A 27,906-nucleotide genomic window follows, 5' to 3' on the forward strand; every position below is an offset into this window, starting at 1 on the left:
TAAAACTGCTTTAGGTAGGATGTAATTCACTGATTGCTACAGCTAAAAACTCCAGAGGGAGGGATGGCATCAGGCATGGCTGGGAATGCCATCTGAACTTGATAGGTCTCTCCCTCTCTTGCTTGGCTATACTCTACTCTTCTTTGCATTAGCTTCACTCTCAGTAGACCCCCCCCCCCCCGGCAGTTTCAAGTCAAGCTTCTGGCAGCTTTTCTTCCCAGAAGGTCCTCAAAATTCCTAGCCTCATCAGACTCACTTAAGATATGTGGCAATCTCAGTCAGCCTGTGTGCCAGGGCTGAGGGGTGTATCAATCAGGACTTTCTTAGTTGCAAGGGATAGGAAAGCTAAATTCAAACTCAAAATTCTGAGGCTGGGTCTCTTGTCTGTCCCTAAGAGCCAATGGCAGGGCAGGGAGAAGCAGGCCAATGTCTCCATAAATGAGCCAGTCTGTGGCCTCTGCCTCTAGCTCCTTCCAGAGGCAATGACTATGTAGACAGACCAGGGAGGGGGCAATGTGCTGGAAGGGAGGGCTTGAAGCTGTGTTTACATGGCATTCTATATACAGTTGAAAAAATGCAGATGATAATGGAGAAAACCTAACGGATATTAACAGGAGTTGGAGGGGGCAAAAGACCCCCCTCAGTGCCACCCCTGTAGTATATTTAATTTGTGGGGGGAAGCAAAAGCCCAGCAGGACTGCCGGTGGCCTAGCCATGTCCAAAGCAGGCCCTGGAGAGGACTTGCTCTTACCACACACACTAATTATTAGTCCCCACTCATAGATCAGTTTAGTATTTTCCAAGTCCCAGGCGAAGACGCGTAAAGTAACATTGCCCCTGTTCAATGTTTTCTTCCATATAAACGTCCAGACCTCAGTCTCATGGGGGAAACATCATAAGGCAGTTTCATAGTACCCAGCTTTGATCTTTATGCCCTAGTAAAGGTGTAGTTGGCCTTACTGGGGCTCAGAGTCATGTTCTTCCACAAGACTATCAGATTACTACTCGTTTTCCGTTGTGTGTTCTTTTAGGACCTTACTTTGTTTTTACTTGTTAACTTCAACGTTTTGAGGGAGGGAGCCGATGGTGGAGGTGAAAACTGAAAACGGTCAGTCAATGTCCTGGGCGCTTGATCCGTCTTTCCCTCTCACCCAGAAAGATTTCGCTGCACTGGGAAGTAAGGAGAATAAAATCTGACTGTACTCCTACTGAAGAGACTCGCTCATTGGGTTTTGCTCCTCTGCTCCCATCTGTCTTGAGTCTTGTTGTTTCTTTCACTCTGAGCATCTCCGCTCCAAGAAGGCATGAACTTTTTCTTTCACTTCCTTTCTTCTCTGGGTGATGGCCTGACATCACTCTGGGAAGGAGGCTGAAGGTTACTGAATATAAACACTGTCACTCCCATCTGGCTTAGGCAGAAAGGTAGGCTGGGCACCCAGGGGGTCTGGAGGTAGGAGATGCCAACCATGGTACCAAGGCCTCAGGAGCCACACGTGCGCACGAGGGCTCTGTGTCTCTGTGCCTTTACATACTGGAGGGCACCGTGGAGGACGCATTTCCTCTGGAGTCGCCATTAACCATCTACCACTCTAGGAGGATGAAAGGTGGGAGTAAGTTGGTAGTGGAAGTCGTTATGGGGGAGAGGCCATCTGGGGTCGGCCGAGGGCTGGGTCTGCTCACGGGAGTGGCCCTGAGCCGAAAGAAGCCCGCTGGAGTGGGCCGGAAAGCCCAGGGGTCAGCCGGTGCAGCCCCAGAGAAAGCGGTGGGCTCGCAGCCCCAGAGGAGGGCAGCCTCCCGCAGCGAGCCACCCGGCGGGGGGGAGGGGGGGGGGCGAAGGGCGCCTGCGGCGGTGGCCCGGTGGGCTAGTAGGTGGGGACGATCCTCTGCCCATCCTTCACCGCAAAATAAAAGCGGCTCGCGAGATCCTTCCCTCACGCCCCCAGTCGTGCAGTGTCCAAGGATGAAAACGTGCTGAAACCCCCCGTGGGTCTGGGGAAAAGCGCTGAGGACCGAGGAAGATGGTTCCACGCAGGCTGCGGGTGCCTCCAGGAGCTAGGGGGCCGGTCCCGCCGCGGCGCCTTCTCGCTTCCCTCTCCCGAGCGGCGGCGTGGGTCGCGGGGTGGAAGCGGCTGTGCACGGGGATGCTCTTACATAACCGCCCGCCGCGTCCTGCTTCCCCGCGGGGTGGGCGCCGGGGGACGCGCGGGAGCCCGGGCCGCCGCTGCCCCCGCGGGGAGAGGAGCGCGAGGAGCGGCGGGAGGAGGGCGCCCGGGGCGGCGGGGGAGGTGAAGGTCAGTGGGTGTGAGGCGCCGGATCCACACCCCCTCCTCCCTGTCCCCTCCTTCCCTTCCTCTCCGTCCCCCTCTGACGTCTGGAGCTGGCAGCTCGGCGGGTTCCGCATTCCCGACCCCTCCCCGCCGCCCAGGGGCCGCTATATAGCCGGGGCTGATGCAACCCGTCCCGCCGCCCGCCACAGCCTGCGGGAGGGACGCTCGGCGGCCGCGACGGGGGGCGCTGGCGGCAGCGGACGCTGCAGCGGCGGCGGGGCTGGCGCCGCGGCGGCTCCCGGGCCGGGACGGGCCTGGGCACCGGGCGGAGCTCGGCGGCCGGGCGGCAGCGGCGCTGCGTGGGCACGGCGCCTGCAGCCGGGCCCCGGCCCCGGGGGCGCCGCCTCCGCCCGCGGCTAGTGCACGGTGGGTGCGAGGGCGCGCGCCGGGGGCGCCGGGCCGGGCGGGGCGGGGCGGGGCGGGAGGGGCGCGCCGGCCGCGGACACCTGGGACGGCCGCCCCCACGCGCGGGCCGGGGCGGGGAGGCTCCCGCGGCCCCCCGCCCGCCAGCGGTCCCGGCGGGGGGCGCTGCAGCACGGGCCCCTCCCGCCCGGTGCCGGGGAGCCGGCGGCCGCCTTTGGTTCCCGCCCTGGGACGGGAGGCTCCGTCCGCTCCCGGGGCAGCCTGGGCGCCGCCTCCGCCTCCCTCCCGCGCGCTCCTTCCCGGTGCGTTTGCCGGGAGGTGCTCCCCTCGGGCGGCGGGGAACGCGGGTGAGTGGGGAGAGAAGTGCCCGGGGGAGACGGGAGGTGGGGGTGCAGATGGAGGCCGAAAGGCCAGGGAGGTGCAGGGTGCTGGTGGTGGAGGGATGACAGGGACCTGCTGGCAAGTCGTGCCGGCCCCCACCCCCCTCCCTGGGGGGAAGCGCGGCTCTCTGAGTGCCTGGACAGGGGCTGGGGCTCTCGATCCAAGGAAGAGGGTTCTCTCGGGGCCACTGCTCCCGGGTTCTGGGTGGGGAGCGAGCCTGGGGGCGGCCCGGGGCCCCTTTGGGCTGCCCCTGGCTCCCAAGCCAGGTTACATAAGGAGGCAAGTCTGCTAGGTAACCTGCCCCTCCTCTCCTGCCCAGCCCAGAAGACTCTCTTCCGCCCCGCCCCTCAAAGGAGGTTGAGGGATTGGGCCACAGGGCCTGGATCCCCGGACCCCGGGGTGGCAGACCCGGGCTTAGTGGGAGGGGCTGGGAAGGTGGGAGTCCTTGGCTTTTCTGCAGGGATGGATGGGCCATCCTAGCGACTGGAGATAGAGGTTGGTGGAAGAGGAACTCAACTGACCCCTTGGGTCAGCTCCCGTTACAAAGTTGCCTGACCCTTGCTCAGTGTAAGTCTCTCCCGACTGGCGTCCGGGGCCTGGTTCTATGACCTGAGCACATGTGCTCAGGGCAGATGTGCTCAGGTCTCTCCCAAAAGGGCTTGCAGACCGTGTGGATGTGTGTACTCAGGTCTAAATCTTGGTGGTCTGTCCTCAGGGTCTGAGGTTGAGGAGCATCCGACCTGAAGCGTTAAAGCATGATTGGATGCCTGCTTGTCCTTTAAGCCCTTGCTCTGAACTGTGTTCCCAAATCATCTCCCTCCCTGCCCCCCCCCCCCCACCTCCCTCCCCTGAGGGTTTTTTAAAACACCTCCCATTGCTTTCATCTTTCCAGCAAATCTGGCTGCAGCTTGGATGGATGCCTTATCTTCCTTTGCAGGTTTCTAGGGGAGAGTTTAACCAGGTATCAGGTGTGAGTGAGCATGGCTCACTGGGCTCTGCCTTTATATAAACCTGAGGACCGGGGAAGAGAAGCAAGATCTATTCTCGTGCCTCTGGCTGGTGAAGGTTTTGCCTTGTTTAAAACAGGGAGGACAGATTTCTGAAAGACTCTTCTGTTCCTCTTCTTCTTTGGCCTTGGTTCAGAGCTACCAGCAGCTCCAGAATCTTCCTGAAGAGCTGGGTGCTGTGAGATTTGAAGGGCTGTTGGAAGGCATGGACGTTGGGGCCTCTGACTTTCCTCCTAGGTTGGTGGCAGCCACCTCCAAGGAGATGTGTTGATAAGTGCTAACAGGGTCCCCTAAGGCAGGATTTGGACAAGGATCTCTCTACTCACTCAATGCCCCGCAGCCCAGGGTCTGTTGTCTGCCCCACCTGTTTGCAAGACCTGTGGGCATCTTTTCCAACCTGCAGAATCCTTGCGAGGGTTCGAAGGGCTGGGCTCTCTGGGGCTCGTTTGTTTGTCGTGGGGCTGCTGGCGTTGCAGTGGGCTGCCTCTCTCCCCCGTGTCTCTGTTTCCAGCTCGGCCCTGGAAGAGAGGGGCGGGTGCCATTCCAGGTTGGCCTGCTCAGTATTCATTCTGCCCCAGCTCAACTTGAGCAGCCAGAGCCAGGGCTGAGGGCAAGCTACATTCTTTTCTGCTTTTCTGCTGCAGGATGCAGTTTGCTTTTTTCCATGTGAATGAATTATGTTTGAAACCGAAATGAGAGGAAGAGAAAAATAGAGTGAGTGTGTACGGGTATGTGTGTGTGCATACCTATATAGGCAGGGGGAGAGCAGCAGGCACATTATTTTTCCATTTTCCTTTAATTAAGGCTCTGTGGAGGTGTGTTTGAAAACAGAGGGTCTCCTATGCCTTTGAGGAGGGTGAGAACACTGTTTTGGCTGCGTCCCGGGCCATATGCAGCGTATGGTGGCCAATGAAACTGGGCCTGGCTCGTTCTGTTGCTTGTCTTGGCAGTCGGTTCCGTGGCTTGTGTTACCAGCTCTGGAACTTACGGGCTGCCAAGCTCTGTGTGCCTGTGTGTGTGCGTGTGTGTGTGTGTGCGTGTGTGCACTCTTGTGTGTGTGTGTGTGTGTGTGTGTGTGTGTGTGTGTGTGTGTGTATGTGTGTGGTTTGGCCTCTCGAAGCTCCGCAGAGACAAATGCCTTAGCGACCCAAGGTTGGAATTTTCAGTCTGTGTTTCTTTACACTCATTTGCCGGCTGTGGGAGGCCCAGCGAGAGCCCCCCATTCTGGGTTTTTGTTGTTGTTGGTTTTTTTTGTTTTTGTCTGTTTTCTTGCTGCAGCCCGTAGGATTCCATTTGTGGAGCTCCATTTCCAAAACTTTAGTTGGCCAGTGGCATTTTTTTTAAGGGCCAAGAATTTGTCACCCGCCATGTGCGCGTCTGTGTTATGTATCATACTATGAACTACCGACGCCAATGAACGCACATGGGGTGAGGCGGGAAGAGAGGATAGAAGGCTTGTCCAGTGGTAGTACCTTCCCAGCTCTTTGCTGTTTGGGATAAGGATCTTGGCAGAAATGCCTTACCATGTATTTATTGAGCACCTACATTAGGCAGGGGAGAAAGCTGTGTTTACAGGCGCGGCCTCGTCGGAAGCATTTCTCTGGTCTCCAGGGAAGAATCTTTCCTGCGGGGAGAGGTTCTGGTTTCCTCTATGGGCCCGGATGGCCTTGCGAGGATCGCTCATGCTAGTGTGTGCCATGCGGCTGGCTTCCTCTGATCGCTGCCTCCCCTCATTCTCTTCTTGTGAGGATCTAAGGTCTGTCCCCTTCTAAGCAGCATAGGGATACCATAGATTGAAGGACACAGAAGATGCTGGCCCTCTGCTTCTGGGGGGAACACACTGGTGGTGCCTTGCCAGCGATGTAGGCAGCTGTGTTCTGGCCTCTGGAGGAAACTTTAGGAGAAGCCAAGGCAGAGAGACATGTATTCTGCCTCATCTCTGCCCCTCTGTACCCAGCATTGATCTGCCCTCCTCTGTTTCTCTGTTGCGGTAACGGCCTGGATGCAGGATGGTCTTGCCCCTTGGAGTTTACAGCTGGAAAGTGGGACAGCAGAGAATCCTCTGGGGAAGAATCTTTTTCACAGCCCTAGGAAAGGGAGATCAGTGCTAGGTGGGAAATGTGCGGAAGGGATGTCGATGGGTCACCCAACACTAGGGTTCCTCCAGGAAGGAAGGCCTTCATGGCTACGCTGACTTCACGCTCACTAGGTGCAGGCGTTGTTCCAGGTACTTTCCAAGTATTAACTAATTTAATCCTCTCCTCCGCCTTACAGGCCAAATAGTGTTATTTGTTATTCCCACTTTACAGCTGAGGAAAGCGAGATGTGGGTTAGGGAACTCTCCCAGGGTCACACAGCTAGTAAGGGGCAGACCTGGGATTCACTCTCACATGTGCTCCCAAGTTCCTCTTCCGAACGTGCCTCGCTCTCCTGCCTGCAGAGCTGAGACAGCGGTCGGAGACACTTGTGCGGCCGCCCCATTCTTAGTCTTAGAGATTTCTCCATCCTTTTGTTCCTTGCCTTCTGGATCGGCTTATCTTTTGGAAACTGATTTACCCACCTCATTTCAGATTCCAGGAGACAGATCATTCCAGATGATTCCTTAGCTCCCAGCACAGGTCTGGTATTTAACTCTCCGAGATTCACGATAGTTAGTACTACGTTTTGTGACCACTGGCCTGGAACCTTTCCGTCTGCAACCCCCCTCCCCTTCCTGGCCGTGGACTTCTGTCCTCCACATTTTCCTCCTGGGAATCTTCCCAGACTCTGGCTCCCAAGACCTCTCACCCCCTCTTGCTGATTCTCAGGTGCTGGCTACCTGCTCTTGACTTCTAACCCCACTGGGGTTCCTGGGGCCTGACCCCTGAGCTCCCTTGCTCCTTGGCCTGCCCCCACTCATCTCCACTTTCTCTCGGTGCTGAGCCTTGCAGCCTCGGGTCCTCTGCACTCATTGTGCGCCCATCCCGGGCTCCCGATGCCAGCCCAGGCCAGCAGTTTGCCTGGAGGGGGGCTGCCCTTCTCAAAGAGGCCCAGGGACTTTAGAGCCTCCCTTAAACTTTTATTTCTGTGGGCAGAGAGTCCATGGTGCAGATCCTAACTTTCTCTTAACTTACCCCCTACCGCCTTTCATCTGTCTTTGCCATTCTGGATGAAGATGATGATGATTGGACACTTTTTAACAAGAATAGCCCATTATGAGCATGACCCTTCAAAGCAAGACTATTATTTACTTGTAGATGTTTCCATTAAATCAATGATATCTTACACATTTACATATAGGAAACAAGAGAAGAAGACAAGAGAGGAAAACTTAGGCTACCTCTGCTTTTCCTTCTTTTGGCTGAAATGACCCACCATGTTAGCATCTTCCAACAGGGCCCATTTTCTGGGACTGAAGTGTGTTGTGGCTTTTCTTGGGCTTGTACAAGGCAGCGCCCCACCCTGTGTTCCTACAAGACCCTGAGTAAGTCAGAACAGGGGGATACAGCTGTCAGATCTTTGCTTTAGGTTCTTGCCTCTTGGACCCATCGGGTCCCTATTTCTTCCATGCCCGCTTTTAAGGGAGCTGCCTCACACCTCCCCAGATCTTAGGCTCCGGAGCAGCTTAGGGTCTACTGTGACTTCCTGGACACGTTCTGTCTTATTCATGCCTCCCTTGCCAGTCTCATCCCCGATCTGTGCATTACCCAGCTTTCCTTTATTGGCTAGTTTCCAAGTTGTTCCTGGTCAATGTCCCAAATTGCCAAAATCATTTGGGATTCTAGGCCCTGTCTTTTGAGGTCAAGCCCCATTTTCCCGTTTTGGTCTTCTGCAGACATGTAGAGCCTGCTCTTTATTTATGCATCCCAGTTACTAACAGAGACTTGGAGGGTGTTTATCTTCCTTTCCGACCTCCAGGGCCCTGAAGGGAAAAAAACTCTGGGTTCTTCCCCCAAAGCTTTGAGTGCATAGTTCTCCTTTTCCTCCTAAATTGTTTCCGTATGGAACAAGCAGTTTGGGAGATGATTTCACCTCTTGTCATCTTTCCTATGTCTTCCTTGAAGTGGGTAAATTCCTCCTGGCTGTTGCTGGTTCCTTGCCACTGCCCCCCCCCCCCATTTTTATAGATCCCTAAATCACATTGAATTGTTTTATTTTTCAAATCGCCAAAGCTGCCTTTCAACCTTGGATCGTCAGCCGGCTCTTTCCAGTTAGTGAAGACTCGATTCTGAAAGGGAGCCCCTCCTGCTCCTGGGCCCCCCACCCCCACCCCCAGAGCCCTGTAGGATGATTTCGTGCTGGTGAATGTCAGCTGTTGTGATTGTCTCCTAGGAATGGCATGTGTTAAGGACTTTGTGGTTTGTATCTGAGCATTTAGGGGCACCCTTGTGGGGGGGGGAAGGAGAGAGAGGGGGGATGTTTGCTTCTGCAGAGGAAAGCCTGGTGTCTGAGCCTCAGAGTGAGGCTTGTCACTGGGATGGGTTCACAGGGGAGCAGGAATGGCAAGAATTTATGGGGCTGCAGCTCCCAGGGGGTGGTTGCCCCTCCGAGGGGGTTCCACAGTAGCAAAGAATCCATTATATTTTGGGATCATTTGTTAGTGTCTCATTTATACCATCTGTATGAAAATAAACAGAAGCTGCAAGCAGAGACTATCATTCCCGGAATAGAGTGGGGTCTGGCTTGCGTCTCTTCCCAAGATGGCTTAGGCGGGGAAACATACAGAAGCCTCTGGAGTATTTTTCTTGGGGTCTACTGTGGGAACAAATAATCTGGAGGTGGATAACGAACATCTAAACTCCCAGAGACAGATCCTTACCCCACTCACAGAAGTTTGCCCCGCTGTGAATTTTTTTTTAATCATTTGTTCATTCATTCATTTTCATTTATTTATTAATTCAGTAAGTATTTGTTGATTAGCCTTTCTGTAATCGAGCATCCTTTTAGGAGCCACTGACTCCTTGTGGCATCAGTTCAGGTCTGGCAGAGGGGATTTTGTAAGGTCTGCTCCTCTCCTGAAAAGGAGATGTGAGTTTCTTTTGTCAGGCCGGCTCCGGTGGCCTGAAATCACTCCCCTCTGCCTGTGAGGTGTCCACATGGCTGGGCCCAGGCATCATTTTTGCCGCATAGGAATGAGTCCTTACATTGGCCCCTTTCGTATTTTCCCTGGAGGGGGCCCCGGGAGACATGCAAGCTGATCCACTCCACCCCAGAGCTGCCTCCTGGGGTAGGAAGCTGCCACCTTCTCTGCATTGCAGACCTGCCTCTGGGGGCGGGGGCGAGGGTGACTTCAGTCCGGCTCAGGTTTAGGGAAGGTCACAGTACACTGACACACCACAAGCAAGATGTCTGAGGGGCCATGTCCATGTCTGGGCTCCCACCCAGGAGGGTGTTCAGGGAGCTTCCTAAACCTGGATCTGCACTGAAGAAGGCAGGATAGAGGGTCTTCTGTGCAAGAGAGCAATCCTCCACTAGGGGCTAGTGTCTCAAAACCCACCATTAAAATGTCATTCCTTCTGCATTAATCTCTCTTGAATGCCAGGAGGGGAAACAGAAAGGACAGGGTGAGAAAGCTTTGGTTCTAAAACCCAGGGACCAGGAGTCCAGCCCTGGCTTTTCCCCTGTGTGACCTTGGGCAAGTTGTTTAACTTCTCTGAGCCTTAATTTCCTCATGTGCAAAATGAGGATGTGGTTTAGATAAGCACAGGGCCTCTTCCAGCTCTAAGACTATAACTTGATGCGAATGAGTCTCAGATCCTTTTCTGAGACGGCCTGGGGGACCCTAGGTGCTAAGGAGGGCAGAAAGGTGTGGGATGGGAAGGCAGGGCTGAGGGTGCCCCCCCCCCCCGCCCGGTATGGGAGGGTGTGGGAGGCAGAGCGGGTGGAACACAGATGTAGGGCCTGGGGCACCAAATGTGAACTTGGGTGCTAGGCAGGGAACTCTGTACAATCGGCCTTATAGGCAGATGTGGCTGGTGTGCCGAGGGCAAAATGGTAGGTCCCCTGTCCACTTTAAAGAAAGTGATGTCCAGTGAAAGCCTTTGTGGTTAGAGGGTACAAATCCCTCACATGCTTTTCCCCTTCAGAGTGCAGAACCTATTGAGAAAGAGACACGGGGTTGGATAGGGAACCAAACTTCACCTTGAAAGCAAAACAGAGATGGAGAATGTGGGGTGCACTTGTGGCCAGAAGGGGCTCCCTGGTGAGCCCCTCTCCCACAGTTTAGACCCAGCAACCTGAACGGGAACAAGGGATCGTGGGTTGTCCCCGAGGGCCACTCTTGCGGGAGGCAGAGAGCCCAAGGCAGCGTGGCCACGTGAGAATTGTGGCCAACAGAGAAGTGCGTGCAGTGGATGTCACATCTCCCCTGTCTCGAGAAATACCTCCTTCTTCATGGGAAGAGACTGATGGAGATGGAAAGATAGGTCAAATCTCCCCCAGGATTTCCAGGACAGTCGGGGTTTTGATTTTACAGCCCTATGCAGAGGTTGGGAAGGGGGAGAGGTTCTTCCTGGAATCTAGGAGCAGATTTGTGATTTATAAGGCTGTGCACATTTGATCTGCATATTCTCAGTGCCTCCTGGCTCCTAGGTGGTCAACAATTGGATGGGTGGATGGATGGATGGATACGAGCCCTAAGGGGGACCAGATGAGTCTGACTTTCTTGGCAGACATGCTTTCTTCACTGCCATCCACACCCTGAAGTGACCGTTTCTTACTCGCAACCTTCTCCCAGCAGAGAGAAGGAAGAAATAAGAATTCCCTTGGTATTGACCTAAGTTATGCCTTTCTTTCATGCCTGAATCTTTCTTCCCTTGCACACCTTCTGGGCCTGGCAGAGCCACAATATGTGTTTGCTTTGAGAACGAAGAGACCGGGGAGGACTTTTCTGGTCCCGGGTGCCACTGGGAAAGCACACGCTAATGAATTTCATCTCTTTGCCTCAGTATCTTCCTCATAGATGCCACATGCACACACACACACACACTTACCTTTAGCTCTGATTTGCTTCATTTCATATTCAGGGTGTCTTAACAAGTATGCAGAATGGGATGTGTGATTTGAGGGGAGGCACCGTGCCAGACCAAAAATAGCTCCCTCTCAAACAGGTGCGAAGGTGCTTGAAATCTCACCGTTATAATCCATTTTCCTTGGAGGCAGCATGCCGCGGTTTAAATCCCACCTACCCCAGTTTTAACTGTGTACGGTCTTGAGCAAGTTATCTTTCTCAGCCTTGGCTTCTGCCTCTGCGTAATGGGTCTGACTGTGTCTCATGGGATTACTGCATTGCCGAGCACATAGCACATACTGAATCAGTGTGACCTATGCCTGGGTTAAGCATTGCCTTCAGTGCCAAAAATAATGTTGCTGGGAGTTAACTGATCAGCGTTTCCCTCTGTGACAGAATGAACTTAAGGGCAGGAGGAATGACTGGGTGGGGAAGGGGTTTAGAGGAACATTAGTGAAAGAAAGGAAGAGGGCTTGGCAAGGCATGGGGGCTTAAGCCCCTCATGGGACCTCTCACCTGGCTGACAGCACGTGTCCTGATCTTCTCGAACCCACTCCAGGCTGGGCTGCCGCTCCTCCTGCTATGATGCCTGGGCAGATTCCAGACCCTTCCGTGACTGCGGGCTCTCTGCCAGGGCTCGGCCCCCTGACCGGACTCCCCAGCTCGGCCCTGACAGCGGAGGAGCTGAAGTACGCCGACATCCGCAACATTGGGGCCATGATCACCCCTTTGCACTTTCTGGAGGTGAAACTGGGCAAGAGGCCCCAACCCGTGAAAAGTGAGGTGAGCGAGCCTTGTAATCCCCCAGGCAGAATCCAAGGGTAGGGTGCCTGGGCCAGAGCCCCAGGTCTAGCCCCAACATTCGCTGAGTGACCGAAGCATTGCTGTTCGGTGTGGGCTCTGAGGACCAGTATGTCCTATGTCCCCTGAAGCTTGTTAGAGATGCAGCATCTCAGGCCCCACTCCAGAACTGCTACATCAGAATCTGTGTTTTAACAAGCTTCCTGCCCCCGCCCCGGAGGATTCACGGACATGTTAAAATTTGGGAAGCTCTGGGCCAGGGCAGGATGCCGAACCTGCGTCTGTTTGTTGCAGGGGCAAAGGAAGGGCGATTGATAATAATAAATAATAATATATTGGCAATCTCTCTGGGATGTTGGGAGGGTCAGGGGAGATCGTGGAAACATGCACATGCTTTGAAAAGGATACACGAGAATGCCAATCGTGGATTAGCTTTAAAAATTATTGTTGTCGGTCACATCGTTGTCTCTACTCCTCTTGGCCCTAGGCTGGAGTTGAACATAGGCACTTGGGGCAGGGTGGTGTGGCGGCCCTTCCCAAAGCAGCTGCCAGAGATGGGCATGGCCTCGGTCACTCAGCATCATGAGCCTTAAATGGTGTTTGCAGAGGACCCGCGTGTGAAGCACTCCCTCCCCAGGTCCCTTGAGGCTGCAGCTCCCATGAGCCTTTCCTTGCAGAAGAGCAGCATTTCCCTGGGGACTGGTGAGAAGCAGAAGTCCCTAGCGTGGGTGAGCATCAGTGCTGTGCACGCCCCCAGCCACTTCCCCAGGGCTGGCAGTTTGTCCAAAGACCTGCCCCAGTAAGGTCCCCAGCCTGTGCCATTTCTGCAGAGAAATTGGACAGAATGGCTGCCAACCTGGAAGCGAGAAAGAGCGGGTGGCGGGAGGTGGAGAGGGGGTAGGGGCAGGGTGGGGTGGGCACGGAAGCTGCTAAGCATAGGTGCTCATTCGTAAGCAGAGGGGCGCCTGGATGTGGTTCCATCCTGTAGCCTGGAGCTGAGGGCTGGCCTTTCCGGAGAGGGGGATTCTTGAGTGGGGAAAGGTGTCCGGGTACTGCCTTGGGTTTCTTATACAGCTACTGCTCTGCTCCCCCCGCCATCCCCACGAGTACCATAAAAATTGCAAAGAGGGGCTGCTGGGGGCTTGGTCAGCGGGGGCAAACTGGCCATTTGCGGGCTGTATCTGGCTCTTGGAGGTGTTTTATTTGGCCCGTGCAGTGTTTTAAAAGAAACTTGAACCAACATTTCACTTGAAAATTTGGATTTTAATCTTTGATTAAAAAATTGGGAGATCTGGTCACACTGTACCCCGTTCTGGCATGGCAACAGCTACATGGAATGGAAAGCCCTGCCTCACCCCTCCCCTCCCTCCCCTCCCCTCCCTCCCCTCCCCTCCCCTCTCCTCCCCTCTCCTCCCCTCTCCTCCCCTCCGTTTGCCACAGACCCCCACACCTCCCTATTGTTCTTGATTTTGTTTACACTGTTGGTTTTGCTTTTGTTACCACCAGCTGCCTTCATTTACCTTAACTGCTTGGCCCCCCTGCTGTAGACATTTGCACCGGAGACACCTGCATTTGGTGCATTGTAGGTGCCCATTAAAGACTGTTAAGTACCAGATGAAAGTTGACGGTAATTATATTCTTCTGAGTCGATTTTGTAAATCAGCAGTGCTGTTAATAGCACTTCCTGGCTTATTTAGGTTCTGTTTTCTTTATGGGGGGGCCCTTGTCTTTGGTCTTTTGCTATTCACTTTCCCAGGCTCATAACTTGAAAGCATCCGTTTCTGGGTCGTTCCACAGTATAAGTGCCATTTAAAACCAGCAGCTGAGCCGTTTCACTGGGGTGCTGAGGCTGGGGGACCAATGAAGAGCCAGGTGGCTTGGTTCAGGGGCTGGCCCAGCGGGGATTTGCCCCAAGGCCAGTTACCGCCCCTTCCCTTTCTGCAAAGGGCGCTGGAGGAACTTTTCCTTTTCCTTTGGAAAAGGGCTTTATTTGGGTTGGGTATTTTTACATTTCACAGCCTCCCCCAGATTGGTGGCATATGCCCCGTACCTGACAGTGACGTGCGGTCTTCACAGGCATCACAGGCATCCACAAACGCGCACCACCCAGGCCGTGAAAATAACAAGCCGTTTTTAGGGCGTATTTGCATGTCCCCTCCCCCGCTGTCAGACTGCAGCATCGTGGGGGCGAAGAGGCAGATGGAACAGAGCAGACTGAGCTGGCGCGGAGCGAGGTCAGCCCTGCACTGGGAACTGACCTCCAAACGCTTCCTAGGTCAGACCGAAGGTTGGGGGAGGGCCATTCTTAGAGCAACTAGAGAACAAAGCAGGTGGGGAGAGAAAGTCACAGCTGGAGAACCTTTGGTCCCGCAGATTTATTTGCATATGGCAAACTGTCTTTGGTGGATTCTCACACTGGCATTTTAGACTGGTAGAAGTTTCTTGGCTAATAATAAGATACTAGCTCACCATTAAAGCATTTAAGATGCACCAGGCCCTGTGCTAAGTGCTGAACATACACGATCTTGTTTATTCCTCCTTACCCGATCCCGACCACGGGGTTAAAGAAGAGGAATTTGAGGTGCGGGAGATGGGGGTGGGGGGAGGTCAAGTCATTCAGGGTCACATGGTTACGTGGTAGTGACACTGCTGCTGACAGGACCCTGTCCCGGTTGCACTGAGACGCGCACCAGGTACAGTTCTGGGCGCTTTTTGCGAAGTAGCTCATCGAACCTGCACAAGAACCCTTTGAAGTAATTACTGTTACTTTTGCGGTTTATGCCTGAAATATGGATGAGGTTGGCGAGACTCAGTGAGGTCCAAGGTCATGCATGCAGCTGGGAAATCAGCCCCAGCAGTCTGACTTTAGAGCCAGAGCTGTGTTGCCCCCCCACCAGCTCTCTTCCTTACACACTTCTAATCAGCACTCTGTCGGGCTGGGGAGGCCGGATGAACCTGGCCCCGGAACACTCGATCATTTGATGACATGGCCCAATTATTGCTGAGCCCCGCACTTCTGCAGCCGCATCGTCTCCCAGGCCCTGGGGGGGAGAGGGCTGACCTAGCCGCTCTGTGCAGGTGGTTCTGTCCGAGCTGGCTCTCAGGCAATCCACCTTGCAGAGGCCGCGTTCTCTTGGCCACGGCCAAACACACGAAGCAGTTTGGTAAAAGGAAATTGGAGGAATTAAGTTAAAGGACAGGTTTTGTAAATGATAAAGTGCTTTGTGCCGAGGTTGTTATTATTATGTGGTTGACACTTAAACTGTTTCGGTGCCAAGGGCTTGGCTGCAGTCCATTTGTTGAGCAGATATTTGCTAAGCAACTACTATGTGCCGGGCACTAGGAACTGAACCATAAACAAAGCCCCCTTCTCTTGGAGCTGTATAGCATAGTGGGGGGCATCCGGAAATGCACATAAGCAAAGTCATATATAATACAAAAGGTCAGGTAGTGGTGAGTATTGTGAAGAGAAACTCAGCGGAGCAAGCAGATGGAGAGTGGCCAGAGGGCTCATTCTGCTGTCTGGCTGGGGGATCTGGGGATGTCGCCTTCCGGGTTATGGGATGTTTAGAACCGATGCTTCTTCTCGCCTTTCCTTTCCTATGTTCCTTTTCAAGACAGTGTGCTCTCTAGCTTTCTCCAGAGTTTTCCTTCTTTTACTTTCCGTTCTGTAGCCCCTCCCAGCCAAACTCTTCAACCCACCAGACCCTACTGGCCTGAAGATCTTGGCCCGTCCCAGGGCATCTCTGAGTGCGCTTCTGTGGCCACACCCCGCCTCTGCACCTGGAATGCATTTTTAGTAGGGAAGGCAGGGAGGCCAGAAACCCCACCCTTGTGCACGCACTCGTGCACACACACACACACACACACACACACACCAAGCACTCACTTAACCACCTGCTAGATGGGATCCCTTACCCTCTTTGCCACTCTGCAGGGCTCTAGAGAGGACTCAAGTTCAAGGGAGGTTGGATTGGATAACCTTTTAGGAAAGAGTCTGCAAAGTGTCATTCCATGGGCAGGAGTCAGCCTACAGATGAATCTCGTTTGGCCCCTAACAGTGCGGTTTTCTTTCTGGCTTTTTTTTTTTTTTTTTTGAATTGAATGAGTTGCTATATTTAAAAGCCAGGAAATGTGGACTTTCTGGCTCCTTTAAAAAAACCAGAATATCTGGCCACTCTAGGCCCACACCCTTATGTGCACCGAGAAGCTGGAGCTGAGTAGCAAGTGCTCACTGTATTTGCACATAGCCTTTAGCTTGCTGCAGTCCCCACCACTCCCTGTTGCCTCACACACAGCCTGCTTTTGCGTGCGTGTCTTGTGTTTAGGTCCCAAAGACAGAGATGACATCTTATGTTTCCTTTTATTTCCACCAGACTGTGCAGTATGCCTTGCACAGATTGTATGTTTTTTTAAATTTTTTTAATGTTTATTCACTATTTTTGAGAGAGAGAGAGAGAGAGAGAGAGAGAGAGCAAGTGGGGGAGGGGCACAGAGAGAGGGAGACACAGAATCCAAAGCAGGCTCCAGGCTCTGAGCTGTCAGCACAGAGCCCGATGTGGGGCTCAAACTCACAAACCGTGAGATCATGACCTGAGCCGAAGTCAGACGCTTAACCGACGGAGCCACCCAGGTGCCCCAGACTGTATGTTTGATACATGCTTGTTGGTTTAAACACTAATCAGCTATGCCAACTTTGCAAGTCACTTAAACTTTCTGTCCCTTGATTTCTGCATCTCCTAATTCTTATCTCTGAGTGTCGTCCATTTGTTTTTCTATTTCTGAACTCAAGCAACTTCAGGCAGAAAAGAAAAAAAACACAATGAACATCAAACCAACTATTCCCCAAACTTGGTTAATCATCAAAACCGCTTGGAAAACTTTTTATAAATACAGATTTCTAGACCCCACCCCCGGGGCCCATGCACTCAGAAACTATGAGGGCGGAGTCCAGGGAATCTGTATATTTCATAGGCTCAGAGATTCCTGGGCTGCATTTGGGAACCTGATTTTCACTGTTTAATACCTCTCCTCAAGCTCTGCCAATCCTCTTCAGGGAGAATTCCGAGGGCTTCACCTGGAGGAATCAGTGTGCACATCCCGTCACAGACTGCCTTTCCAGCACAGATTCCATGCTGACTGGGTCTGTGTCCTTGTCATCTTCAGAGCAGGAGAGGGTTAGGCATTTGTGACTTTCACACTGGTCATTTTCCAGCTTCTCCGGGGCCCTAAAGAACATTTAGGGTTTTTCACCTTTGATGAACTGTGTTAAAAATTTTTTTTTTTTTACATTTATTTATTGTTGAGAGACAGAGTGAGACAAAGTGAGAGCAGGGGAGGGGCAGAGAGAGAGAGAGAGACACAGGATCGAAGCAGTCTCCAGGCTCTGAGCTGTCAGCACAGAGCCCGACGCGGGGCTCAAACCCACACACCATGAGATCATGACCTGAGCTGAAGTCGGACGCTCAACCGACTGAGCCACCCAGGAGCCCCTTCCTTTGATGAACTGTGAATTGGAGTCCGTGGACTGTAGGGTGGTCCTGGAAGATGTGCTCATTCTCAGCCACGGGTGGTCGCCCCAGAGTTTGTTCACCAAAACGTTCACCCGTGTTTAGCCTGAGCATACAAAGTTGCCCCAAATCATCTGATGTGCTGGGTAAATGTTGGCGTAAGCATGCTTGTGTTTTTAGTGATTTAAAACATAAAGGCAGCCCACTGACATTTTTTAGCAAGCTTTGCATAATTGGTTTTTAATTTGTGACTCTTTGAAATAGCATTGGCCTTCTTCCCCCTGACTCAGACGCTTTTTCTGTCTCATACTTGTTTGGCAGAGAGATCCAATCTGTCCCTTCTTGGAACAGAATCTCCCAGCTCATCTTTGAAAGACTGAGTTTCCACTTTAGTTCCGTCACTTTCTTAGTGCATTTTCAAAAGCTGTTAGCTTTTTTAAATTTCCTTTAATAGTTTAATTTGAGGGAGAGTGAGTGATCCCTAAAGGCAGCTCTAGGTGTATTTAACCTTGGCCCCCGTGTTACTGAGTCTTACTTGATGTGGTACCCCCAAGCCTTCACAAGCCTTGTGACACTCTTATTTAACATCATAGGCTGGTCACATCCACTGTCGTTCGAGGACAGGGCCCCTTAGAGACATGGTGGTGGGGACATGGCTGGATCTGTGTGTTCTTGGAAATCAGACACCTCTACAAAGTTCAGGGAGTCCTGTGCTGCCTTCTTAGATTCTCTGTCTTAAGACGGGGATAATATTCGTACCTCTTAGTGCTGATGGGATGGTTAAATGAACTAATGCAGGTAAAAGGTCTTGCATAATGCCTGGCACTCAGTGAGATACACAACAAATGTGAGACATGAATGTGGTTCACTTTTCCAACGTGACAGTTATTGAAGTTAGTTTTTACAGTTGATTCCAACACCGTTCCTTGGGCTTTCATTCCCTTGAGGGTATTTTGCCCGTGGAGGTGGTGGGTGGCCTGAATGTCTAGAGACCCCAGGTGTCAGGGGTGCAGGACATCAACCTAGCATCCTAACCAGAGGGGGTATGTCTGGGGCCTGGGAAGAGCTCTGGACTGGGGTTCAAGCTCCTGGGTTCAAAATCTGGGTTCTTCTTCGCTCACTCCCACCATGGCCTTGGACAAGTAAGTCAGCTATCTTTCTGAGCGTCAGTTTCCTCATCTATCAAAGGAGGAAACTGACACTCATCGAGTTGCATCATGAAGATTAAGTGAGGCACTGTGTAAAAAGATGACCTTGACTCCAGCATGATATGATGGTAAATTGCCTTTTCTAGGGGCTGAGTTTGTGTGTTGTGAATCACACTGCAAATTCTGACAGCATTGGCCTTTCCAGTGTGTTGTGCCTTTGATCTGGGTTTCAGGGAAGCCAGCAGACCTGTTTCTGGTTGTTCGTGCAGCCAAATTTTAGTTACCATTGCCCTTCAACCCTCTGTTTTCCCCTAAGCTGCTTTGTGTGACCCCTTATCTTGTTTCCTGTGGTGTTAAGGTCATTGCTAGATTCCTGTGAACCATCAGTTTTTTAGCAGCCATACAAAGTGGCCTCTTCTGTCAATGCTGGCCGTCTCCCTTTGGTGTCCCCAGGTCCCTGGCATGGACTCAGAGTTGGGAAACTGGGTCATCTCACTGGTGAGCTCTGCAGGCTGAGCCACTCTGGCACCAGCCAAGCCTCTCTCCTTTCTGTGCCCCAAGGCAGAAGACAACTTGACCTGATGTTGGAGCTCTGAGACCTGGGGCTTACAGGCAGATTCTGGCTGGCTGTAGAGGTGCTGGGAGTCAAGTTGCAGGCCTCGTCTGGGTTTAGCGACCCCTTGAGGCTGGGGCCCGTTGTGCTTTGCTCCATGGCTGTGGCTGCAGGGTTCCCCTTTGCTAAGCACAGTGCCTGTGCATGTTCTGGGTGGGAAGCTCCTGCAGAGTTTACTTCCATGGCCTCCTTCCTGTCCCTCCCCCAGCCAATAAAAAACTCGGGCTCTTTGGAAGCATGTGGCAAAGCAGGAGTGCTGTATTGGAACACTTTGGCTCTGAAGAGTTTACTAGACATTTAAGCTTCTGTTTCCTCCCTTGTGAAAATGAGGGAGACAGACCCCCTATCTCACACCATATACAAAAATTAACTCAAAATGGATCCAAAACTTAATAAAAGAGCTAATATTATAAAACTCTTAGAAGAAAGCAGCTGATAATCTTCATGAGCAATGATTTCTTAGATAGGACACTAAAACCACAAGCCACAAAATAAAAAGTAGATAAATTTGACATCATCAAAATTAAAAACTTCTGTGCTTCAAAGGACACAAAGTCAAAATACAGCCCATAGAATGACAGCAAATTTTTGCACATTATAGATCTGATAAGGGACTCATAGAATATGTAAAGAGCTATTACAAGTCAATAATAAAAATGGGCAATGCACATTTCTCCAGAGAAGATCTATGAATGGCTAAAAAGCATATGGAAAGATGCTCAGCATCAGTAGCCATCAAAGAAACGCAAATCAAAACCACTGAGATACCCACTAGGATGACTGTTATAGAAAAGAAAAATAATAAATATTGGTGACAATGTGGGGAAGTTGTAATCCTCATACACTCCTGGTGGAAATCTAAAATGGTGCAACCAGTTTAGAAACAGTCCTCCAAAGGCTAATTCCACTCCCAGATATATACCCAATAGAAAGAAGCACATGTCCATGCAAAAACTTGTACACGAATGCTCACAGCAGTATTATTCATAACATCTCAAAAGTGGAAACAACCCAAATGTCTATCGATTGATGAATGGGTAAATGAAATATGATATATGTATACAGTGGAATATTATTTGGCCATAAAAAGGAACGAAATGCTGATACTTGGCTACAACATGGATGAACCTTGAAAACATGTTTCATGGAAGAAGCCATTTACAAAGGAGGACATACTGCAGGATTCCATTGATATGAAATGTCTAGAAAAGGCAAATTCATAGACAGGAAGGAGAACCACTTCCCTGGTGACTGGGGCTAGGGCAGATGGGAGAGGTGGAGGGGTCCACTAAGGGGCGTGGGCTTTCTTTTGGAGGTAGTGAAAATGCTCTAAAATTTATTGTGGTGATAGTCGCACAACTTTGTGAATATACTAAAAGCCACTGAGTTGTGTACTTTAAGAGGGCGAATTGTCTGGTATGTGTGAATTTTATCTCAATAAAGCTGTTTTTAAAACGGGGAAGAATAATATCTACATCACATAAGTGTGGAGAGGATTCAAAGGCATAATCATGTAAGTCACCCAGCATGTATCAGGGCTCCAGAATTAGTAGCTATAGTGATTAAAACCCCCTTTTAAGCCAGAGGTAATGAAAAAGTCAGGATCTGGTTAGGGACATTTTCTCCTCTTTCCTTTTTATTGCTAGTGGCCATCCAGAAGCAATGAGAGCAATCTGGCAGGATTTTGTATGGAACTCAGGAGGAAATATGGAGTAATCCTGGCTACTCATTAGAGTCCTCTGGAGAGTGTTTAAAAAAATATTGATGTGCAGCCCAGAGATTCTGATTCAGCTGGTCTGGGTGGGGCCAGCAGGTGTTTCTAGCTTTTAGCCATTGGTTGAAACCTTTGGTACCGTCTAAACTGGCCCAGGTCTTTGAAGGACTGAGGACATCTGGGTTCAGGATAGAAGACTCATGCGAGCAATGCACTTTATAGTTTGCAAACTGTGTTTGTAGACATTATCTCTTGATCTGTTTAATAACCATACAGGTAGGTGTTATGACTACTGCTAGTTGTGAGACAACTGAGGCTCAGAGAGGCTAAGTCATGTTTCAAGTATAATTTTATTCTGTTTTTTTTTTTTTTAAAGCAAGATCCACACACATGCTCCTACCTATTAGTTATCAAATCTAACACCTTGGGGAGCACTTCCAGGGTGATGCCTATGGCCAGGTCAATCTATTTTGGGTAGACTTCAGAACAAAGCCTTTTCTGCTACTTTTCTTTAACTGATAGACATCCTGAGAGTGCAGGACAAGCTGATAAAATGTTATAGACATATGTACATATTCACACACACACACACACACACACACACACACACACACACACACCATTTGTAACTACTGTGTATGAGGAAAACACGAGATGGGAATAATTTGGATCCTGAGGCTGTCAGAAACTGTTCTCTATAACCTCTGAGTTAAAGGTTTAAACCAATCACAGCACACCTATGGCTCTAATAAGGCTGTGATACCATGGAAGCCCCTTAATAACGTACCACCTTTATCTGTTTAGTATATTGTGGTATCATTTGAACAATAGGCTCCTGCTGCTGAAACCGATCTGAAATCCACTGGTTTACTTTGGTGTATACCAAAGTGGGGTCTGCAGAGCAGTGGCAGCAGCATCTGGGAGCACCTTAGAAGTGCAAGGTCTTGGGTGTCACCCTGAGACTACTGAAGCGGATGCTCTAGAGGGCAGAGTCCAGAAATCTGGGATGTAACAAGCCCTCCAGGGTATTCCGATGCTCTGTGCAAGTCTGGATGATCTGCAAAGTCCCTTCCAGCCCTGACTGGCAATGATTCTCTCTGAGAATACCTATGAGGGGTCTAAAACCACGTTTTTTCCCAAACCTATCTCAAACTTTCTGGAGGGAGCTGCATGCCATCAGCTATTAAGTAATGTGTGTGGTACTTGACTCTGTGTAAGGCAAGGTTGCAATCTGAGTCAGCAAACATTTCCAAACCAGTTATTTCCAGGTATTGAGATCCTCCCGGCTGCCAGCATTCACACCCTAAGGGACTTCCCAATTAATTAAGCTGCGGAGCTTGTCAATAGGCCGGTTCCTTTATAGTTTTTGAAGGGAGAATCAGATAAGCTATTCATCACCGTAGCTGGCTGGAGTTCTCAGCCGCCCTGGTCTGAGAACTTGGGTGGGGGGGAGCTCTCCACCTCCACCCCACCCCCACCCACACCTCCACCTGCCTGGGAGTTGCGAAGCCTTCCCTTCCCCATCTCTCAAATTTTATTGCTTCCATTTCGTTACATAAATCACTCATGGTGAAACCCTTCCGTCCTCCAGGCCAGGTATCCCTGGCTGTGAATTCATCTGGCCGTGTCACCCGGGTGGGATTTTTATTAGTGGGAGTTCAGTACCCACGAAATAGAGGTCGCCGTTCTGCTCAGCGATTTGTCTGTTATCTGTGCCTTATGCCTGAAAGAAATTGGCTGAAATCTGTGTTTTAGCTGCACACCCGGCATACAGATTAAACTGAACTGCACTGGTGGAGAATAATTAAGCCAAAGACCTTGTTTTTCACCTTCATGATGAAAGACAAATGACTTTCAAGGCTTTAATAGGATGATGGCACTTGAAATGTTCTGCTTTGGCCAACTCGGGACTTTTAGAACAGCCCTGTTCATGAATATTCTTTGCAACAACTGCATTTTCATTTAATTGTAGATAGTCATTTTGCAGGATCTCTTGTCTCTGTCTTTTGGTGTTTTGTTTTGTTTTGATTTTTTTTTCTTTTGCCCCAGTGTAATCAAGGCATATTACACTGCTATTGTTAAAGAATTATTAACTCTTTTTGAGAAAATTGATTTTCCTTCCCAGATATCTTCTGCTTCTTCCCAGTCTTTCAGAGGTGGGGAGAGCCTTGTGGGGGCCACTATTCCTCTCCCTTTCTCATCTTTTGAATCAAATGTCAATTGGGCAAGAAAATTGACTGATTGCCTAGTGGGAAACTAAACCTCACCAAACCATAAATATGAAACAGGCCTGAAATAGACATATTTCAACAAAAGCCATCATTCTTCAAATAGCTCTTCTCCAGCAAAAGGATTTCCCGGCAATCATCAGCCCTTTTCTCTTCAATGTTAGACTTTCCGTCCTGGCCAAGGTGATTTTTCCTACGTCTCCTGGCCTCGCTTTCGCAGTAACAGTGTTCACTCCTTCCTTAGCAGGACCATACAGAAATGGGTGTCACCCTGCCCAGCCGGCTTTTTCAGGCTTTGTTCCAAACACAATGCTGTCTTTTCTTAGCAGTGGAAACGGCTGTTCTCCACTGCTTTCTGAGAGAATGGCCCTTCCCTATTCTGCTCATATAAACCAGCCCTATGCCTCAGCAGCCTATTGTTTTATGGGTTCTCTTAACGCAGGAAAAGGTTCTTACTGAGGACAGGGGGGCTGGGAGGGCCAAGGTCAGAGGAATGCTTTGTCTTGCTGAGATGTGTGGAGACAGAGAAGTTGGTTCAGATAGATTCCCGCCCTCCCCACCCCCCCTCCACCCGCCCTCCCCACCGCCCCCCCCCACCCACCCCGGGAGGTTCTGATGCCCGACAATGGCAACTGCATCAAGCTTTCAGTTCATAAAGAACATGTCCCCTGCTTCTAGAAGGTGTTCCAGGAAGCAGTGGTATTCGGATTGGTCCTGCCACCATCTGACCAGGGACCAAGGCTGACTTACTCCTCTTCTCTGAACTTGAGCTTCCTGGCCTGTGGATGCCGCAAGGTGCTGGGATCTCTACGTCTTCTCAGTTCCAGAACCTCAGGATGGGGCTTGGCTTACAGCCCTACCACTCCCCACCATTTCCAGTAGATGCTGAGTGCACTGAGCAATTGCCCACCCACCTGTGCCCCCAGTCACCAGAGCTGAGTGAATCATCTTGGCAGGTGAAGACATTGCCTCTGGCAGCTGTTGTTCAGAGCCTTCACCCGTTGGTTGGCTGGGCTGGTGTGATGCTTTGAGTGAGCACGGCTTCCACTATGTGGGTTTGTTCATAGGGGAATGTGTTTGATCATACCCTGGCCTTGGGGGGCATCTGGAGTGAAATCCTGGTCCTCCACACCAGGCTGGGAGTCAGGAGTCTTGCCCAGGTCACCAGCTCTGTGGATCAGGCCTCCCTTTAGCACACATTTATTGAGCACTCCGGGTGGCTGCAAACTCGGCAAGGTACAGAACACACACAAAATCGCCAAGACACAGGGGTGCCCGGGTGGCTCAGTTGGTTAAGTGTCCGACTTCAGCTCAGGTCATGATCTCACGGTTCGTGAGTTTGAGCCCGCATCAGGCTCTGGGCTGACAGCATGGAACCTGAAGCCTGCTTTGGATTCTGTGTCTCCCTCTCTCTCTGCCCTTGTGGTCTCTCCCTCTCTCTCAAAAATAAATAAACGTTAAAAACAATTAAAAAAATCAACAAGACACAGATTTCTGCTCTCATGGAACTCCCAGTTTAGTGGAGGGGGCAGAAACTGAGGACAGAATACAGCAATACAGCACAGTGGGGGCCACGATAAGCTCAGAGTTCTATGGGAGCCCAGAGCAAAGGGACACCTCTCCAGCCTGGAAGCGATGAGAACCACGGAGGCCTTCCTGTAGGTGGTGATGCTTGAGCTGAATGCAGAGGGTGAGAGCAAGCCAAGGAAACAGCAGGGGCAAAGGCATGTGGCCAAGTAAGTGTGGGATATGAGAGGCTCAGGGTTGCAGGAACATGGAGTGTAGGGTTGGATGGACGGGAGCAAAGACCACAACACATGGGGCCAAGTCACAGGCACCCTCGCGTGACACATGAAGGAGCTTGAGCTCTCTCCTGAAGGTAATGAGGAGTAAGTAACTGGATCAGATTTGTGTTTTAAAAAGATCCCTTCGATGGCTGAGATAGAGAATGGTCATGTAGGGTCAGGAGGTAGAAAGAAGCCTGGAATGGGGATGGCGAGTGGGGAGCAGATATCAGGAGGATTTAGGATGTAGAACTGGATGGCCTGAAGAGTCAAAATAAGAGATAAAGAGAAGGACAGGTTGGGGGAGGGCTGCGTGTCTAAGTCCAGTGAACGGGTGGTGCCAGCCTGGGGTGGAGAAGAGACAGGAAGTAGCCAGTTGAGGATAAAGACTTTGAAGGGCTGAGGGACATCCAGACTGAACATCCAGCTGGCAGCTAGATGTTTTGTCCTGATCATAAAGAACTGTTTGGCTTTCATATATAAATGGTAGTTGAAACCACATAGGTAGAGGAAAATGATAAACCATAGGCAGTACACATGGAGCGAGAAAAGCAGCAGGTCAAGGATAGGACCCCAGGAGACATTGGCCTGAAAGGGACAGGAAGAGGGTCCTGGGCAAGAGACAGAAAAGGAGAGGTCAGAGAAGTAGGAGGGGGACAGACGAGGTTAGTGCTGTTCATCCAGAGCATAGAAAACTCCAGAAAGAGGAAGTCAGGTGGAGCCCAAAGGCCCAGGGAGGCTGACTCAGCAGTGACCCAGGCCCTGCCCTCAAGTGTGAGCCTGGGAGCAATCCACTTCCTTCCCAGGACTCAGTTTCCTCATGTGTAAAATCCAAGAGTTGGCCTAGGGGCTTCTCCTTTCTGGCTCTAAGAGTCTGTGAAGCGACTATTTCTGAAACTCCTTAAAAGGGAAAAGATGTCCTCCCCACAACCCCCTCCCTCTCCCCTCAATCAAGCCAACATTGCTCTTAGAAGGTTGGGTGAAAAGAAACCCAGGGATGTCAGAGCTAGACAGAACTTGGGGGAGAGTTTAGTCCAGCCCACTGTTGGAAGGCAGCATGATGTAATGGAGTTGAACCCCTGTCTGTTCTTGGCCTGGCGACTTCTGGCAGACACATCACCTTGTTTCCTCAACTGTAAAATGAAGCCCACCTTGCAAGGGCGTTTGAAGGTTAGTGAGAAGTAGGAGCTATTGTGTTTATCAAAGATGAGCCACAAGACGGGAGAGATGAATTGATTGGCCCACGGTCACAGAATAGGGCATCTAGGTGACTAGAACTAGGTGTCTGATGACCAACCCTGCCAGGGTCTGTCACTTGCTGGGGTCATAAATCAGCCGCCCATGGGCTCGTGCAGCCCACAGATGTGTGGCCCACGAAGTGTCCTTTCCAAGGTGGAATTTGTTGCCAACGTTAAAAATTGGGAGATTTTACTTAAAACCCCGTATGTTCAGTTAGGCTTGAAAACTTGGAAGATTTGGCAATGCTGAGTCTGTGCTGCTCAAGTGAGGCTGGCTGGGGGGGTCCCTTCTGCAGGCCACAGCCCCATCCAGCCCCCTTCCCTTGCTAACGTTACTTGCTTGGCCCCAGGAAGTGACTTGAGTTTGCAACTCGAGCCTTAGACTGACCATTTGGCTTGAATTTTGTCTTACAGCTCTGCCCACTGCTCACTGAAACTGCCCAAGTATTTCACAGCTGAGGTCCAGGCCATGGTTGTTTAGAGAGGGGGGGCTTGCCGGAGAAGACAGGGTTAGAGGGGGAACGGCTGCCAACAGCTCAGCCCTAGGGAGATGCTGATGGGGAAGGCCTGGCCCCTGCAGGGTGCATGGGGGCAGGAGGGGTGTTGGACAGAGGCCCCTGGGGTTTCCTCCTTCTTCCCCTTGGGGTTGTAGGCCTGGCCCGGCTGGCTTGTGGACGTCTCGCCCCTGGACTGCCCTACTTTGCTGATGCGTGGCTGGACAGGGGAGTGGTGTGGAACCGCAGCCCCGGGGCTCAGCGCAGCCGTGTTTATGTGGGGGAATGTCTGGTATGTTTGGTATTTGGGTGTTTACTTCCCAGGGTGCTCATGGGTCCCTGGTGTTGAAATGTGGCTCCTCCGTGCAGTGTGGCTCCTGGGGAGGGGGGGGCGGGGTGGGGACCCTGGTGGGCCTGGCCAGGGCTAGATTTTGAGGCTGCCAGGCCGCAGTTGCTCCGGGCCTGCTCATTGACAACTCGTGTGCCTTGAGGCACCCCCAGCCTGCCCTCCGGCCCAGGTCTCCTGTGCCAGATTCTGCCCTTGGGGGAGGCTGGGCGTGCCCCAAGCTTGCTTTCTGCCTCACCTGGGAAGGCAGGCCCAGGATCTGGCACTTACAGCACGCTTCCTATGTCTCAGGCTCGAGATTGGCACTTAGTCCTGTTATAGCCTTGTGCGGCAGGGCTCGGTGCCTTCCCCACACAGGTGGGGAGCAGAGGCTCAGAGAGGCCAAGTGACTTGCCCAGGAGCACACAGTCGGTGCTCCTCTCAGACCACATAGGCCTCTTAGACCCCAAAGTGCGTGCTGACGACCCTGATGCCACGTGTCTCAGCTGAGCCTGGTTCTCTGCGTCCCTGCTTGCGTCCTTAGTGCAAGATAAAGCCTTTCAGACCTTCTCTGCTCTGGTGAGTGCTGGGGGTTTGTCCTGGGTCCCCTCCCCCAACTTCTGCCTGTCACCAGCTTTATTGCTCTTGCCTTTATATTGCTTTGTCCATGTAAGAGTGTCCGTAGTTTCAGTGCCTCAGGTTAACAAGTATCATTAGTCTTTCTCATCTTATCTCTTTGTGGGTCCCACAAGATATCTTGTTGGAAATGCTTGTGAAATATCAGAATTCAAAATCAAATCTGGGAGGAGGTTGCCACCATGTGAAAGCCACGCTGCCTGCAGGAGAGGTGTGGAGGAAGCCCCTCCCATAAACCAGTCAGCTTTTTTTTTTAAGCGTTTATTTATTTTTGAGAGAGAGAGAGACAGAGAGAGAGAGAGAGAGTACATACACGTGATCAGGGGAGGGGCAGAGAGAGAGGGAGAGA

At 51.5% G+C, this 27,906-nt stretch overlaps 1 protein-coding gene across 2 annotated transcripts in view; it reads left to right on the forward strand.

Moving 5' to 3' along the window:
• The first annotated feature begins 1,546 nt into the window (after positions 1–1,546).
• JDP2 (Jun dimerization protein 2) overlaps positions 1,547–27,906 on the forward strand; it is a 41,779-nt gene continuing 15,419 nt past the window's right edge. Inside the window, exons 1-2 of one of the 2 annotated variants that reach the window (XM_042990153.1) lie at positions 1,547–1,604; positions 11,626–11,849. In XM_042990153.1, coding sequence (XP_042846087.1) covers positions 1,598–1,604; positions 11,626–11,849 — 231 coding nt within the window. In that variant the 5' untranslated portion in view covers positions 1,547–1,597. Of the gene's footprint in view, positions 1,605–2,615; positions 2,694–11,625; positions 11,850–27,906 lie in introns of those variants that run through there. The other variant, XM_042990154.1, reaches the window with a different exon arrangement.

This window comes from Panthera tigris, chromosome B3, assembly GCF_018350195.1.
Source record: "Panthera tigris isolate Pti1 chromosome B3, P.tigris_Pti1_mat1.1, whole genome shotgun sequence".
Taxonomy (NCBI): domain Eukaryota; kingdom Metazoa; phylum Chordata; class Mammalia; order Carnivora; family Felidae; genus Panthera; species Panthera tigris.